Below are 18320 nucleotides of genomic sequence, written 5' to 3' on the forward strand. Positions count from 1 at the left end.
CTACAATTGTCCCTAAACTTGAAACACACTCATAAACCTCCTCAAATCCATCTGGCACAAATGCCATGTTTTAGAGCAGCCCACTCTCCCCGAACTTGAACCGGCCTGCAGAAGACAGTCATGCCAACTTGAATGACTCTGCCCTGCGTCACCCTCTAGGTTGCCAAATTTAGGCATAAACACACCCATTCACCCTCCCAGAGCTTTCTAGAATTGGTACAATGTCATGGGTTGTCTATATCCTGTCGCTTGGCCCAGGTTCTGTAACCTCATGGTCCATTCACTACACAAAAACAGACCACATGCCAACCTCAGCCACAGGCTCCCTTCTCTCCCAAGTCACACACAATGCTGGCTGACCAAGGAGACATCTCACTGACAACACAAACATCGAAATCCTGCACGTGGCAGATGCGTCTGGGGCTGCGGTCCTTTCAACACAGTTTGCTTAAGAGAGCAGGTCTCCCACACAGATAACGACTGGAAAGGCCACCTCACCATATGCTCTGCCTAGATAAGGCAGGAGCCTCACACAACTTCTCTGTAAGTTAGAGCACTCAGCAGGAGTTAGGGGGCTGAAAGGAGTTGCGTATGCCATTGCCTTCCCTAAACTAGGGGTAGGGGAAATAATTAAGGTTTTAAATAGTCCACTTGCTCAGTCCCCAGAAGTACCAGGATATCCCCCTTTTAAGAGGCTGAGGTCACAGTCTGAACCCTTCTCTGCCCTGTGGTCCTTGTGCCTGAGAGGCTGGGGCCATGCTCTGGACATTTGTTCTCACAGCCTGTGCTGTGAGGAATACTTTTGGTTAAGGCACAAGTCCCTTAAGTAACATGCCCATGGCATTTTCCTTCTTTTTGTGACTGTGCTGTCCGACAAAAACAGCCTCGTTCCGACCTTATGGAATCTGTAGAGACTAAATTCTATCACAAAAATGGAACTGGATAGTCCTGAGAACAGTGTTAGAGAAAGCAACGGTCTACTCTGAAGGACACACTGTCAGGACAGAGTTCAGGTGGACTCTTGTTTTGGAGGAGGGTGGAAGTAGAGGCACGGCAGGGGGAAGAAAGCAAAACTGCAGCAGTGAGTTAGTTACTGTCCCTTTCACCGTCCTTCTGAATAAGGCATCTGGCTAGCAAGTAGTTTTATCACCTGCCCTCACTGTTTAAATCTTAGCAGAGAAAAAGAGAGGACATTGAAGTGGAGAAAAAATGAAATGGATTACCACCAGTTTCTGGATTTTCTTCTTATATCAGAAGCTCACTCCCAGTCTAGGGAATAGTCTTCGGTTTAAACTGAAAGTGAGAAAATTGTGGCACATTAAGGTGGCAGATAGCTGGAAAGAGGAGCGAAAGCAATGAAGCTGTAGATAGGGTTATGTGATAGCAATCACTTTTATACGGAAAGAGTCCATGGAAATGCAGAACTGCAGTTTGCAGGCTGATTCTACCTTTAACGTTCTGGGTCATTTGGGGCCAAGAACTTCTTTATCTTCCTTAGAGATGGGAGGAGGGATGCATGACTTGTTTTAAAGCCAGTACTTTGTGAAGTGGTAAGATGTCTGTAAAATGCTTTGAGTGCCCAGGAAACAAACCAGTGGCAAAATAATAATAAATAAAAATAGTAACGACAACATACAATAAAAACACCATGCATCACAGGATTGAAGGGCAGAGAAATGAGCCACTTGGAAGGCAGTGACGAGACTTTTCTAGGGGACCCACAGCTTCCCAGAGCTTCTCCCACCCCATACTCTGCTGTGAGCCCTTTCACCTAACATGAGCCCACAGGACAGGCTGCTGGTGCCAGAGATCTAGCTTTGAGTCTCATCTATAACTACGGCCATGTCCCAAATTAACCCTCTGCAACAGATGCCAAGGGAGACTAGAAGTGAATGTTCAGGATATACTTTCTGGTACATCATCTACCTTGAGAGAAACGGATTTAAACCAACAGAATAATACACAGGTTGATGAACACCTGACGATAATAACAAAAGATGCACTGACCTATAAAATGCCTTTTACTATGTATCCCAGGATGGACAATACAAGCTGATTAGGTAATTAGCCCTTCAAGAGTTCTTTTACAGTCATATAAAAATGCTTTGCCTCGTTAAAAAAAGATATCTAGTCTACCAAAACCATATCCATGAATGGGCTTGGGGTTTTTTTCCATTTTCAGGTTTGCAAGATAATTAAAAATACCTACATATCATCTCTGAGCACACCAGCTGTCCATTAGCTAATCAGTTTTGGCAATACACTGCACAGAGGTATACCACCACTGGTTTCTGACATTAAGTTAGCTTTAAGCTTATTGGCTATTCCTACAACTGGAGGCAGCTTGGAACCCAGGCCCGGGAAAGCGTTTGCAGGATTTACTACCCTTTTGCCTGACACCTTTTCAATGGTGAGACGTCTGGGCACAGACTTGCTAATCCAAGGGTGTCTTAGTGCTTGAGCTGGGGTCAGGCGGGCAGAGGGGTCCCAGTGAAGACACCTTTTCAAAAACTCTATGAATAAGTAATCATCACACCCCTTCAGTGCTGTCCCCCAGTCTTTGCTGCCTGGGGGACCGCGCTTCTTACCCCTCCGTGAACAACCTCCCACAAGCACAACCCTCCCATCTGCCTGAGTGGTCACAGAACAGTAGCGAGGTAGGCCCTTGGAGTTAATAAAGTACTTGGCACGTTTGGATTGCTCCAGGAGTTTTGGTGGTGGCATCCCTAGAAGCTCCATCATACAGGCCAGCTGGTCTCCTTCATCCTCTCCAGGGAAGAGAGGCTGTCCTGTTAAAAGTTCTGCAAGGATGCAGCCAAAACTCCATATGTCAATGGGCGTGCTGTAGCGGCTTCCTAAGATGATCTCTGGAGCTCTGTAGAACCGAGACTGGATATATGTGTAAAGCTTCTGGTACTCAAAACAGCTGGACCCAAAGTCAATGACCTTAGTCGCACTGCGCCCATGGTGTTTCAGGAGAATGTTTTCTGGCTTCAGGTCACAGTGAATGATCTTGTTTTTGTGGAGAGCATCCAAGGATTGCAAGATGGATTGAGCAAACTTGCGAACCAACTGGATGCTAAAACCCTGGAACTTGTTTTTTTTAATGAGTTCATAAAGGTCTATGCTCAGCAACTCAAAGGCCATGCAAACATGGTTCCGGAACGTGAAACTTTCCAGCATATGAATGACGTTCATGCTACCGGTTTTATCCTGCTTTTTAAGATGCTCCAAAATCCGGATCTCCTCGGCTGCTTGGCGATGGAAGCGCTTTTCATTGCGTACCATCTTCAGGGCCACGTACTGCCGAAGTTTGTGATCATAGACCCGGGCTACCTGCCCAAAACTGCCCTTGCCAATAATTTTCAGCACCTCGTATCGATAAGCTAGATGGTCTCGAGGCACGTGAATATAGGCCCCGTCTGCATCATCGTAACCCCCATTATTGGGACCACCGATAACTCCATGTCTTTTTTTGGCATTTGGACCCACAAAGTAAATTTCTGGATAACTGATGATTTCCAGCTTCTCATAAGCAGTGAGGTGGTGTTTATATTGCTTCAGCGCTTGTTCTGGAGTCAGAGGCAACACTTTGGGTGCTTTGGATGAACTGCTGGATTTTACTGTATTCAAACTATCTGAACTTTTACCCTGAGAAACTGTAGGAGAGCATTTTTCAGAGTCGTTGACGCCATCTGACTGAAAAGTATCAGATCTTCTGTTGCCAAATTCTTGAAATAGTTGTTCTACCTTCATCTCACCTCCATTCAGAAAGCGCTGAGTAGGATCTCTTGTTAAATGCTCAGTGGTGATCTACGGCAAAGAGAAGTGAATCCATGTTAGAGTCACTAAAAACGGTGGAAGAATGAAAGAATCGTCCCCCTGACTGAACAAAACAACAAAACATGCCAGTTGTGTAGTTAAAAGACCCAAAAGTGAGATAAGAAAAGCAGGAGTCTCTAGAAACTCGTTTTATGTTAATCCTTAGGTTCCCTGACTGCTATGGCCACCCCAACCCCGCTACATAGGCCTCCCCTTTGTTCAAAACAAGACGATCATCTTACCATACCCGAAACATGCTAGATTCCTTCTAACTGGTATGTCTTCCTACCGAGAATCTTTTCACCCCATCCACTCAAATCCTACGCTCTTTCAAAGCCCAATTCTAGTCCTCCCTCTTCCACTTAGAACTACTCCAAGCCCGTACTAACTATGGCTCCACTCACATCTTAACTGCAGCTTTTCGAGTCTACCACGTAATCTGGCACTTGTTAAATATATACTGTCCTATATTGTTTACAAACTGTTTCAAGTATCTTCCCAAATCTTAAGGGCATGTACCAGGAGCAAATTAATACATATTAAAGTATTCTGTAAATGATAAAGGGACAGAGGCAGGAAGTGATCCCCAGGTCTTCTGAATCTTGGTCCAGAACATTAACATAACCTGGTACCAGGTTCTCCTAGTGCCTGTACTATTCTCCAGTAGGGCTGAACGTTGACCTTGGCCTGGAATCAACCAAGGCTTCATCGTCTACTCCTGGGTCCCCAAATAAATGATCACATCTTTCTAACTCAGTTCATTGAATCACAAAATTTCTAATCCAGAGAGAACTCTTGAGATCACCAAGGCCAATTCTTTATGTATCTGATGAATAGCAGTGATAATCTAAGGCCCCAGGGTGTTTCTTGTAAAACTCTCCTAAAGACAAAGCGTCTCCTTTCTCTCTCCCTCCCTTGCTCATAGACACATACACTAGTCTCCCTCAACAAAAGCCTACGTGACAAAGGCATACAACTCTTTTTACTTGATTTGGCATCACCTTTTCCTGCAAGGAACAATAACCCACAGAATAAAACTCTATTTATTAAATACCTCTGAAATGAAACACAATTCTTTGAAACTCGATGGAGGGAAAGACAACGAAAAAGCCAAACACTAAAAAAAATACTAAGAAAAATATAAGAATGTGCTAGAAGGAAAGAAGAAAAAAAGTGCTAAATCTGTTGTTTGAAAAAAAAAGGCCGGCTGGGCTTCCCTGGTGGAGCCGTGGTTGAGAGCCTGCCTGCCGATGCAGGGGACACGGGTTTGTGCCCGGTCTGGGAAGATCCCACATGCCGCGGAGCGGCTGGGCCAGTGAGCCATGGCCGCTGAGCCTGCGCGTCCGGAGCCTGTGCTCCACAACGGGAGAGGCCACAACAGTGAGAGGCCCGCGTACCACTAAAAAAAAAAAAAAGTCTGGGATACTTCAAAGAACAACTATTTTTCTTAACAGACCCTAAATAACTGTACCCCTGATCTGTATGATTGAGAGCCTCTATGATCAGGGGTAGATAATTCCAGAGAAGCTCTGAGCTATATTTATGATCTCTTAAAATATAACACAAATTATAAGGTAATGATCCAAAGTGGCCAACCATTTAAAAAGTAGAATTTTAATATAACCTAAGCAAACAACACCTGACCCATCACCTATATAAGTAAAAATATAAAAGATGAAAATATAAAAAAAAAAGGGATGAAAAAAATAATTAAGTGTTGGCATACTTTAGACAGCCCCTAATTTAGTTATAAAAGCATGACATTAGTTCCTGCCTGCTTCTTTTAGGTCATTTAACCAATTTAAACATTTATATAGTACTACCGTTACAAAAATGAGGCACTGTACCATCTTACATATAAGCAAAGCAGCCAGTACGACGGTAGCCATACTTTGGCATTGAGTTTCGAAATAAAGAGGCAAGACACGGACCAGGAAAGATCTCTGATACCAAAATAGAGAACTATCATTAGTCAAGAAAATAAAATAGGCTTGCAGACAGAACCTAAATACCTTGCTAAAATGTAAATATAATGCAACATTTTTTTTATCAGCAATGAAGTCAAATAACCATTCCTGTTTTTAGGGATGAAAAAAAAAAAGGTCTCATCCATCCATCTAACATTCACATGAGCACTAATTGTTCACAATTATAAAAGTGCCAAAAAAAAGGTTACCTCAAGGCACTACAATCTATTAGGAGATAGGTTTGGCTGAACTAGGGAATTGTAATTATTTGGTTTTAGGTAGATTTACATAACAAAACCAAATATTTGCATGCATCTAAATCAGTTTTCCTTAAATTTTTACTACCTAACCTAAATGCATCTAAATATTTACTGCTGAAGTCCTGGGGACACATTCTGAAGAAATGTGAAGTCAGAAGGCCTAGGTTGGGGCCCTGGCTACACTGCTCCAAAACTGTAGGTCACAGGGTAGGCTTAACCTTTAGCCCAGATTCTTAGCCTCAATTTCTTTATCTTTAAAATGTGGATAATAATACCTCCTTGCAGGATGTTGTGTGAATCAAATTATAATCAATAATATATGTGAAAGACCCTCAGAAACTATAAAACATGTTAAAAACACTGGTAACAATTAGGCAAAATTCTCAGTATATTGTTAAAACTCCAATACACCCTCCCTTTCCCCTTTTAGCTTAGCTTTTCTCTCTGTGGTACCGTCCTCTGCAGCTCCAGACTCCCTCCACCAGACATCTGGCATTAACTATGCCTTCTGCTCCATGAAGGCCTGCACAATCAGCCTTCCCTTAGGATGCATGGAAACACCTCACCCACTTTCTCCCCCACATAAAACCTCCTTTCAACTTGCCATGCAATTTAATGGGTTATCTCTCCAGAGATATTTGCCCTTTAACAAGCTCAATGCCTTAACCCAAGGGAATGACTCTCTAGGACCCGCAGCCATCAACGACAAGCTGGTAGGAAAGGTATTTGTGGTCCAGGTATTGTGGTCCAGGGTCCACCCCTGGGTATTTCACCTACTCTGCCTACATGTAAGGCTGTGCTGGCTCTGGAGGTATTCATTTCTGTTTGTGATAAAGAGAGGGTCTCAGGTACAGAATGTTAATAAGAACAGAAATTTAATTTCCACAGAACTATTACAATAAGATTAAGGATGCCATTTGGATTTCCTGACTCATGGTTTTTCCTTAAAGTGAGCCTAAATCTCTCTCTCTGCAAATTAAGTCTTATTTTGCCCTCTGGAACTACACAGGAGTGTCCAAATTGCCACGTTAAAGCCCTTCAGATGCCTAATAGGGGCTGTCCTGCCTGCACCGCTTTTTCTCTAGGCTCATCATCCCCATCACATCCTCCACCTCACACAGCCTGGGTCAGGCTGCCTTACTATATCCTATTCACGTTCTCAACACGTTATGGGCTGCACGTTATGTCTCTCTGCAAGTGTGGCTCCCAGAACAGAACAAGACACTTCAGGTCTAGTCCTCTGTGGACTGTCAAGGTTTGAACCTCCAATGAATCTGAAGAATTCCAGAAAGGAATTTTTCCACACAGGGAGGGGTTCTCGCCTTAGCTTTCTTTCCTTTCCTGTAATAACTCAAATACTGGTCTGAATCAATTATGTATCAAGTCTGCTGTGCTATAAATAAAATCTTCCTTCCATTGTTCTAGGAGAATCTACAATTTTCACACATGTTAAAGTAGTTACAAAACACTATATATTTCTAGTCTAGGGTTATAATCACAATAACCGACCAATGTCTGCAATCGACTTCAAATATTTTAACTATGTAATTATATCCAGAGAGACAAATGATGCCAGATTAATCATGTTTTATTTAAGAATGCTTCATATACATTTTTAATTTGGAGCACTCTTTTTTTTTTTTAACACCCCTGTATTGGAGTATAATTGCTTTACAATAGTGTGTTAGTTTCTGCTTTATAACAAAGTGAATCAGCTATACATATACATATATCCCCATATCTCCTCCCTCTTGCGTCTCCCATCCTCCCTATCCCACCCCTCTAGGGGGTCACAAAGCACCGAGCTGATCAATTTGGAGCACTCTTGACATTTCAAATAGAACCTTCAACTGTGTTAATCAAGTCTTAAAGATCTTGCTGAGAAATTCAGAAAAGGAATATCCTTCTCACCCAGATATAGAACACCACCCTCTCCCTCGCTCTCCACCCTAAATCTCTGCAACACAAAGCTAACCCAATAAAAGCCTATGAGGAGATGATTTATAGTTTACAACAAGAATGTAAGGGCATCTTGGATAAACAACGAAGCCAAAGGACTCTGTGAAATGAGCAATAGTGTCTCGCAATGGAGTCATGGCATAATGAACTATAAGTGTTACTAAGAGGTCAAAAGCACTTTTTTCAGCAAAATTTGCAAAGACACCATTGGTTTAGAATCTAAAATCTTGTGTTTTGCAAGCTGTGTTACTCTGAATACCATACAGTAAAAAAATTCATTTTGATCCTGAAACATAGAATTTAATTGCCCTACTATATGGTGATTAGCACTGGCCAACTCTGAAGTGAAGTTAAAATGGACTTTAAGTCACATGATGACCGACTATAAAAGTTTCCCAGAGAGATGTGCTAACTGTCAGCAAGTAACCACGAAATCTGAAAGTCAACACAAGGAGTATATAGGTGGTTCTGGAGCTCTTAGAGGTTTTTACATATTAAAAAAAATAAGCTTGTGGAGAATGGAAACTTACTGCACTTCAGAAAGGAGATTAAAAATAGGGTGACCAGGGCTTCCCTGGTGGTGCAGTGGTTGAGAGTTCGCCTGCCGATGCAGGGAACGCGGGTTCGTGCCCCCGTCCAGGAGGATCCCACATGCCGCGGAGCGGCTGGGCCCGTGAGCCATGGCCGCTGAGCCTCCACGTCCGGAGCCTGTGGTCCGCAACGGGAGAGGCCACAACAGTGAGAGGCCCATGTACCGCAAAAACATAAAAAAAAAAAAAAAAATAGGGTGACCAGCCTTCCAAATATATGTAGCCCGTATTTTGTAATATTATTAGCCTTGAAAGTAGTGAAGGGGTTGATTTTCAATGGCAAAAGCTGACAAATGGTTGGGAAGGACTATGAAAAATGCAAGCAGTTTTTTACATAGAAATAATTTTAGGTCTTAAACAGAAATATGAAGGAGAATTATTGATAAATTAGTCTACTCAATTATTCAGTTTGTTCATTGATGATACATGCAGCAAATTTTAAAGTCACAGGAGAGAGTGTCCCTATCATGGAACTTGTCCAAACCCTGCTCTCCCTACCACTCCATGAGTGCCGAGGGAATGGGAATTAATTTATTCTCTTAAACGTAAAACGGTGTCAAAAGCTAAATGTCTGCAAGCTCCAAAATGATTAAATGCATCGAAACCAAAATGTATTGTTCAAGTTCTATTTATGATCTATAAAATGGTTCTCTTAAGCATACTAATAAGCTAGGACTGCATTTCTATCGTGCAGGGAAAATCTGCAGATCTGTAAGTTCAGAGGTATTTTCTGTTTCTTGTTCTTGTTAAAATGAGCCATCATAATATACTGTACATATCATTCTATTAAAAAAATAACCACTATCTAGATAAAAGTAGCATGTTGTTTTTTTCCCTACCTACCCCAGTGACTGAAAGGAATAGGTGGGCTCCAAATCAAAATCATTCTGAAAAGCTGAACTTGGACCACAGAAATTGTTATTTCGAAGTCAAGAGAAACCAAAAGTGAATAAAAAAGAGCCTGGGTTACCAGTGAGATGTAACTGTACCTTGACCATTCAAAGTAGCACTTCCTCCTTTCCAGGCCCATTAGAGCTCAAAGAATTACTTCATTTACTTACATTTAGTCTTCTGGGTAGAGGTGGTTCAGAAGGATTGCAGAGTGCATTTGAACAGGGTGGGCATTTGGTTTCATCTATCATCACGAAGGTATCATAGACACCATCACCCAATCTAGTTGAAAGGATTACAGATAAAATCTGTCAGTAACTGAAGTATATAAATTTGTATTTCCAAGACACCCTGTGTCTTAACTGCTTCATATCTGCTACAAAGAATAATTAAGACAAACAAATGTCCACCCTGCATTTTGGCACTGAATACACACCACAGGGGTACTTGGCAGAGGAGAGGAAACCCAACTTTTCCTCCTTTTTTTATTTTTAAAGAAAGGACAGCTTTTCTAGGTTTATATTTTGAAATCGTTAACATAAGTCTTACTTTCTGAATGTTGTTAACAATAGGGGCTATCAAAAGAATCTCATTTAACTTACTACTTGAAAACGAAGGCTAGTTGAAATCTGAAGCCTAAAAGCTAACCAGAAGAAACAAACAAGACAGAGAACTGTATTTTCAAGTCGGAGACTTGGATTCTAATCTCAGCTCTACCACTGGCTACTCTACCTTCCTCTCTGAGCCGTTGGCCACATGTTGTAAAGGGAAGAGTAGTTCCAGTCTACGCACTTCTGGGTCTCACAAGCAAGAAATAAAAAGCCTTCTTAGGGCTGTTTTCTCTTTATTTATTTATTTACTTTCCTACTTAACATCTATCTAACTTGTAGAAAAATACAGTGAATTCTACAGCAAATACTATAGGGATTCTCTAAATTACAAAATGTACTGGATTCCACATCTTTACCCACTTAATTTTCTGGTGGATGGTGGAAGCTAAATGCCAAATGATCATTTCTCTGCTCTGTAACACTGTGCCTCCACCGCTGTAAGGGAACACAAAAGACGGAGAGGATTTATTTAATCCACAAGATGGCTCTGAATAATGTATTTCATCTGCCACCAAGAACACGGATTTCCCAGTAACACACATCAGCATTTCATTGTATCATTTTTACATGATAGACTATGAATACAATGTTAATGAGCCAGCTGCAAGGGAAGAATTTTTTTTAATCTTTAAAACTATGCTGAAATATTTTAGTGGCTTATAAAAACTGTTTTGTCAAATTAGTTCTAGAGTTTTCTTAATCGATGTGTTATAGGAATACAAAGAGAAAAAAACGAAAAACAAAAACCAAACAGAAAATCCACTACAAATATTTTTGGAATGTTCTCTTTCTAAAAAACATGCTTACATTCTGATAAAATTATACCTTTAACGGGAACTGCTTCATTGACAAGAACCAAAAATTCTGGATGTGACTGATTCTTTGCCAACAGCATGAATAAAACAAACAAAATGGGACAGACGTCCACATTTACAGAGAAAAAGACAAACTGAAGACCTACAAGATTTCCTGTAAATAGCCAAAGAAAATTACCCAAAGGTAGTCTCCATGCAAATGAAGTGGGCAGGTGGTCCCTACTCTCCATTAAGGTGTAAAATACAATGCAAGGTGAAGAATCTCTCAAAACATGATCCACAGAAAGCCCTACTCAGCAGAGCCCCTCACGGCAAAGCCCTTGGTTATCTGCTCTGAGCAACAGGGCTTATTTGAAAAGGTATTGCTCCCTGTATCCCCCAGTTTGCTAAAAAGCCCCACAAAAAATCCCAGCTTCTCAGAGTTCCTTACGATATACCCCCGATCTAGGACTTCAGAAATAATCCCCAGGGTGGGAATTCTTCTTTCCCTAACTCCGCTCTGGCCCACTCCCGCGCTGGGCTGGGGGCAGGGGAGCTGATGGAGAGGAAGAGGGTGGGCCAGTCCCAGGGAGGGAGTCAGACCCCTTCCCTCGTCCTTCCTGCTTGGGGGCTCGCTCAACCTCCAGCCCAGTCCATCCACGCCCCCCGACCTCGCCTGCCAGTTTCAGGGGCTCACTCGGGCGCCCCAGACCGTTATCCCCCGGCGCCGTTACCTCCGCTGCTGGGGCGGGAGTCCGGCTCCTGGCGGCCCCGCATCCTTCCGCCCGGGCCCGCGAGCTGTGCCTCCCATCCGTCAGCTCGGGACCCCCCGGAGGGAGGGGCGGCGGTTGGACGGTCAGGCGAGCAGCGTCCACCTGCGCTGCGGCGGCTGCCTCCCGGGCCGCGACGTTTCCTCGGTTAACACTCTCTTGCACACACTGCAACTCCGCGCGCCGTCGCTCGGGACTGGCTGGGGTCGAGAACAGCCAGAGGAGCAGCAGGGGCTGGAAGGGGAGTGGTGTGGTCGCCTAGCAACCGCGGCACGCCCCGGGAAACGCCTCTGCGCAACTACGCGGACACGCACAGGGGCGGGGCCGAGGCCTCTCCCCACTGAGCGGCGCGTGTCTCGGAAGCTCTAGCTGGCTCCGGAAGGTGGGAGGCGGGAGGCTCGGAACCCGCCGCCTGAGGTTCTCTGGTCGCTGGCTGAGGCCTGAGGGCCGCGGCTGGGGAGGGAGAAAGGCCTTGACGGAGGGTTTGTGAAATAGCAGCTCCCGATTTCTGCCTCAGAAGTGGCAGCCGGCACCTCACGGTCAGCTATCTCTTAGCAAGTTGCAGCCTAGAATTCTAAAACCTCCCTTGAATATGAATAAAATAAGAACGAAAGACATGGGTAATTTCTCAGACTTCACTGAGGGGCGTCCCTCCGGAGGGTAATAAGTTAACAAAGGAAACCAATAGTAATGAACCCATTTTGTGACACCACCGGCGCCACGAATATTTTCATTTAACCTCGGTAACCATACTAGATGACATCCCTCTTTTATATAGATTTAACTAGGATCCGGAATTTAAGCTGAGGTATGTCTGACTCCCCTGCAATGGGATGCCACGGATGGTAGGGCTCAGAGCCATTTTAAGGATGTGGAAACTGAGGCCAGAGGAGATCATGTGGTTGGCGAAGCCTGAACTAAATGTCTCCAAATTCCCAGCTTTCGTCCTGCTGCACCAGACACCCTGGAAAGAAGGCTCTTCCTGTCTTTTTCCTTGGAATGGGTGGGGTTTTTCCCTTTACTTTTCTGAAAAGTTAAGATGCCTCGGCAACACCAAGGTTAAGCGGTTTTGCATAGTTGGAACGAAAGTGAAAGGGAAGGAGGTTAAAACAGAAGAACACAAGTGTTGTTTTCTTGAGCGTAACAGCCAGTCGGATTACCTAAACCTACAAAACACGAGGCAGGCTGTCTGACCCTTGAGGAGAGAACTAAACGTTATGGAAATGCCGAACACGGGCGCCACCTGGTGGGACTTGGGGACTCATTGCATAGTCCATAAACCTGCAAATTTCCATCCAAGGCTCATTTCCGTGTGACTAAAAGTCATAGTCCCTGTTCTCACGGCTTTAGTAAAAAGGCCCTTAAAATCCAAAGGCACTTCACTTTATAAATTAATAATGTGTCAGTTTGGGGAACTTTACTCTTTGCAATCAATGTTTTCTTTAGCCTATGATAAAAATATAAATTCAAAGATTTTCTTCCATGATGATTAAAAATTTTTTTCTAATCTTACGAATAAGCTTTTTTTTCCTAACCTCGCCCAGCCCCTCCCCGACGCTTCCCCAACCAGAACAATCCTGCTTTCGTGTGGGTTTGTACTTAGACTCCTATGGAATATTTTGTTTGAAGGAAGAGTTCCATGGCAGCGAAAGGTTTGGACTAGATTGTTGCTGAGGTCCTTTCCAGCTCTAAGGTTGCAAAATTGTATTAAATAATCATTGTTCTTAGTATTTATGTGGACCCCTCAGACCACTTTACTGCGCTAAACGTTTCAATAGGACTTGCCCCCCCCCCCAAGTTTTCTTACCTCCTTCTGAATCACTGCTCTCTCCAAGTCCGTTTTAAGACATAGCTTTGTCTTAAGCAAAGCTTAAGAAGCATTCTGCCACCTTGAAGCATTCTGCTCCCCTTCCTGCCCCTGAGGTGGGAAGCACAGAGGCCTCCTTTGTCTTTAGGCTATTGATCCCAAGGTCACGGGAGGGAGGATTACACGAGGGTGCTGGCACTTCAGGAGTCTCCGACCTTAGTGACCCAAGTAATTTCTTCAAAGAGCCCCTGTTTCATAACAGTGTGGCTGGATTAAAGCCCAGTGAGGGATCTAGCAGGAGCCTCCACACCCCAGCTGAACTGCTGCCCTGTGCTCTCCAGCTCCTGAGCAGCTTCTACATCATTTACGCCCTTTCTTCCCTTCCTGTTACCAAAAAGCAAGGTTTGCCTCTTGGTGGGTGTTGAGCCAAAAGACGCAACAAAGTCAAAGAGTGAGAGAAGGAAGGATTTATTACTTGCAGCAAGTAAGGAGAACCCTGGGGATCTTTCCCAAAGCAGTGTCTCCCAGAACTGTAAAACTGGAGAAGTGTGGGTTTTTTTTTTTTTTTTTTTTTTTTTGTGTTACACGGGCCTCTCACTGTTGCAGCCTCTCCCGTTGCGGAGCACAGGCTCCGGACGCGCAGGCTCAGCGGCCATGGCTCACGGGCCCAGCCGCTCCGCGGCATGTGGGATCTTCCCGGACCGGGGCACGAACCCACGTCCCCTTCATCGGCAGGCGGACTCTCAACCACTGTGCCACCAGGGAAGCCCAAAACTGAAGAGCTTTTAAGCATATTCATGAAAGGGCTTGGGTGGTTGACAGAGTTCAAGCTTCAGTTGATTGAAGTCATGAAGTTCATAAAACGTCAACATCATTATCCCTTAGGTTCCAGTTGATCTGGTAGCTGAGCACTCCAGGCTAATCTTTGCCATTGAAAGAGAACTGGGGCTCTTTAGAACTTCTCTTGCCTAGTAACAGGCAATGTTTCTGCATTCTTTTCTTCCCTTAAGATCATTAATTACTGAGACCTGTTCAAGTGCAAGCATTGTGGCCAGGCTTAGATAACAGAGTGGCTTCTGTCAAGAAAGCCATGCCTGGTTCTTTTTCTCCAAGGATCGCCTACCCTATCTGCTTATGCTCCCTAGCCCCACTCAAGAGTAGTTCAAAATTTCCATTGTCTCTCTCAGTGCAGCTAAAGCCAGATTTACCTATCGTGGATTAGCCAAATATCATATAAGATACCTTCTTGCTTGTTGAAGCCAGTTCTAATACATCTGCAAAATAAGGAACCCCTAAAAAATGAACAAGAAAAATGGAACTATTCCAGGGTCTTCAAAAATCATCAGAACATTCAGAATTCGATTATAACAGTTTCAAATGTATAGATTAAGAAAATATTCCAATGGCCACATGCAACTGGAATTTTGTGATGAAACACCTGTTGGTTGGTTAAGTTTAAATTCTTTTCAATAACTGTAAATTATTCTTTACAGCATGATGTGCCATAATGCATAGTATACCATATTAATCACAAAATTGGAATGCATTTTAAAAAATCATTTAGAGAGAACCTATGAAACTCACCATTTTCCCCAAGCTATGTCGACCTCAAGTTCACCTGAGCTCCAGAAACATGTATAGCTATTTTCAGAAACAGAGATTTAACTCACTGAAACACTAAAACCATGTCATTTTTGCGAAGTTTCAGAAAGCTGTCACTCTTCTGAACCTCATGGACTTCTGTTACCAAACTCAGGTTCAGCTGTTCACCACTCGAAAGCCCATACTTGAGAGGCAAGAGTTGGTTGGAAAGGAAAGGTTGCTTTATTCAGGAGGCTGGCAACCTGGGGAGAAGGCAGACTTGTGTCCAAAAACCAACTCCAGAGATTCTGCTGGACCATGAAAGTTTTTAAAAGGAGAATCATTTGGGGAGGGGTCAGAGTCTTCATTATCTTCTACCTTGTACAGACTTCTGATTGGTTGGTGGTGAGGTAAGAGGGTGGTGTTCCCAGAATCTAGTGCTTAGCCTGAAGTTACCATCCTCCACCTGGGAGGGGGCCTTAGTTCCTGCAGAAGAACTCAAACATATATTGATATGTATATTCCTTGAAGAGGAACCAGGAACCTGCCCCATGCTGCTCTACTGTTTCTTGATTGCCCCTCCTTTCTTTCTGCAATCCCTCCCTCCCCTGATAAACAACTGTTTGAATCTGCCCTTTGGAACTCAGGAAAGGTCAAGGAGGCTGAATGAAGACTATTTCCTACAGATAAGAAACAGGGGACATGGAAAGGATTTATACCTTGGAGGGCCCTACAGGGTCCTGCAAGGTTTCACTTCCTGTACTTCTTCCCTCTCTCTCTCTTCCCCAAGCTTTGAAAGTTGTCCCATTAATGCTTCTGAATCTTGAAAACAACAACAACAAATAAAATCCCTATGCTTCTTTCAATACTGTAGACACTTGATTCTATATCTCCTAAATCCTGAAGTTTGTCCTTATTAATCCCTAACCCCAGAAATATTGATCTTTTCCCAAAATATCTGTCACCTCTTCTCACTTACTCTTCCCAAGTCAACATGACCAGTTCCACCAACAGACCTGAGGGGCCATATGAAACTATGTTTCTGAAGTTTTAAAACCTAACCAGGACTCTTTCTAATATAATTACCATTTTTAAAAAATATATTTATTTATTTATTTTGGCTGCAGTGGGTCTTAGCTGCGGCACGCAGGATCTTCGTTGAGGCATGTGGGATCTTTAGTTACGGCATGCAGACTTTTAGTTGCAGCATACATGCAGGATCTAGTTCCCTGACCAGGGATAGAAGCCGGCCCCCTGCATTGGGAGCGCAGAGTCTTACCCACTGGACCACTAGGGAAATCCCTAATTACCATTTATTAAGTCTATTATGTTCCAGGTACCATCAGAAGTGCTTTACATATATTTTCTCATTTAAAACTTATAACAGTCCCGTGAGCTAGGTATTATCCGTATTTTACAATTCAGAAAACATTCTCAAAGATTAACAACTTGTCCAAGTTCACCCAGCTGGTGTGTGGTGCCAACTAAAAATTGTCACGTGCCATCTGGCACCACAAAAATGAAGTCCCAAGCCACTGCAGTTGCTGACCTTCAACACACCCTGAAAGGAGTTTAGGGTAGAGATCAGGAATGAGGCACTCTGTGCTCCGGGAAAAATTGGCAGAACAGGCCTTCAGATAGTTGGATATGTTCAGGAGATTTCATGAGCCCAGTTTCTTGCATCTTCTCATATCTAGAGAATCACTAAAATCATAAATGGAGACATCTGCTCCTCATGACTAGCAACAACCTTCTGCCAAAATGTGTGCTTGACTGCACGTATCCCTCTTCACCAAAATCACATGTGTACTGACTTCCGCCCTTACCTCTTCAGAGCAGTTTATCAGAGTTATCTGAGAGGCTGTCTTCTGGGCTATAGTCCTCATTCGCCCCAAATAAAACTTAACTCACAACTCTCATGTTGTGCATATCTTTCCAGTCGACAGTTTTGGCGACCACGAAGGGACGCAGAGCAGACTTCTCTCCTTTACCTGAACTCTGGGAGAAACTGGAACATTGATACCAGCAGAGACCTCTCGTGCCCATCCACCTCCTTGGAGAGTCCAGACGAATTTGGGTGAGTCTCTCCTGGTTCTTGGATCTCCTGTATTGGTTGATGATCCTGAGTTTTATTTGGCAGTGTATAACAGGTACCTGGCCCCCGCGTTGAAAGATTCCGGGGTGGGCGGGGGTGGGCTGGCTGAAAAACAATGGGGCTTGCTCAGTTTAAAGACACTGAGCAGTCTGGGCTGAGTAGTTTGGTAAGAAGCTGATCTGACTCTTTTCCTCAATTCGGCTGCCTTAATAGAATTTGTCAGGATAAAAGTGAAGATATTACATGAGAGCTTTGCTCCAAAGAAGAGGGACAAGGCTCCTCCTGGTCAGTTAGAGCTTTCTCAAGCAACTGAGATATGTGCGGGAGTGGTGGAGGCAGAGTCCTCATACGGTGCAGTGGTCCCACAGGGAAATCCACACATTAATTAAAAGACTTGCTCATCCAGGAATCATGTATAAGAATTGGCCATTCAGTGATCCGAGCACTCACAGTGGTCTTAGACCACCGGAGGGTGAAACTGAGCCACATAAGAGGGCTGAAAGGACTCTAGGGTGATGCCTAGATGAGTTAAGCTCACAAGCATCACACTGGCCCATCACATAATTTCATTAGTAAGTTTTACCCCTGACAAATTCAACTTTAAAATGGGAAATAGAGCCTCTCAAACAGAGAAATGAGGAGCATCAGAAAGCCAGCCTCTGACTAACACCCCCACCAGGTTTATGTATGTACAAAACTTATATTTACAAGTACTTACTTATTTGGAATTAAAGGAAAACTTTGCCCTGAAAATAGCCAATATGGGCTCTTTTATTGCGTGTGCAGTTATTAGAGAAAGCTGGCTTAATAAAATATCTTTTCAGAATTCTGACCCTTGAGGGAACAGGTCCTTCTAGGAGAACATGCTTTTCTCTCCCTGTGCCTTGAGACCAGGGCTCTCAGGAACACTTATCTAGACCATCTCTAATTCCAGAGACTGAGGAGAAAAAAAGGGAGGAAAGAGGCCTTTTGAAATTTGACTTATTCTGTTATAAAATAGTGAGTTTTATATTGTAACGCCTGATTCATGACTAAGTTTTAAAATAAAACTATGAGATCTCTGATTGTGTCTGTCTATATGTCTATGTGTGCACATATGTCTTTACCTTTGGATGGTATTATCAAAATTAATTTGTAAGTGAGCTCCACTTAATTGGCTTAAAGTAAATTAAG

At 43.4% G+C, this 18320-nt stretch overlaps 1 protein-coding gene across 1 annotated transcript; it reads right to left on the reverse strand.

Annotated features, from left to right (window-relative positions):
* Positions 1-2003: 2003 nt before the first annotated feature.
* DYRK3 (dual specificity tyrosine phosphorylation regulated kinase 3) lies at positions 2004-11812 on the reverse strand. Its single transcript, XM_065884826.1, has 3 exons — positions 11629-11812; positions 9660-9771; positions 2004-3813 (listed from the first exon to the last, which is right to left on the reverse strand). The coding sequence occupies exons 1-3, from the start codon at positions 11703-11705 to the stop codon at positions 2239-2241; spliced, it is 1764 nt and encodes a 587-aa protein (XP_065740898.1). The 5' UTR covers positions 11706-11812; the 3' UTR covers positions 2004-2238.
* Positions 11813-18320: the final 6508 nt, after the last annotated feature.

This window comes from Phocoena phocoena, chromosome 1, assembly GCF_963924675.1.
Source record: "Phocoena phocoena chromosome 1, mPhoPho1.1, whole genome shotgun sequence".
NCBI lineage: Eukaryota > Metazoa > Chordata > Mammalia > Artiodactyla > Phocoenidae > Phocoena > Phocoena phocoena.

Bases quoted from the DNA above. Each gene is read 5' to 3' on its own strand.
- DYRK3 (XM_065884826.1), bottom strand. From the start codon at position 11,705: ATGGGAGGCACAGCTCGCGGGCCCGGGCGGAAGGATGCGGGGCCGCCA. The intron at 9,772-11,628 runs GTAACGGCGCCG...CCTTTCAACTAG, and splicing joins CTCCCGCCCCAGCAGCGGAG to ATTGGGTGATGGTGTCTATG. The intron at 3,814-9,659 runs GTAAGTAAATGA...TCTTTGCCGTAG, and splicing joins CTCTACCCAGAAGACTAAAT to ATCACCACTGAGCATTTAAC.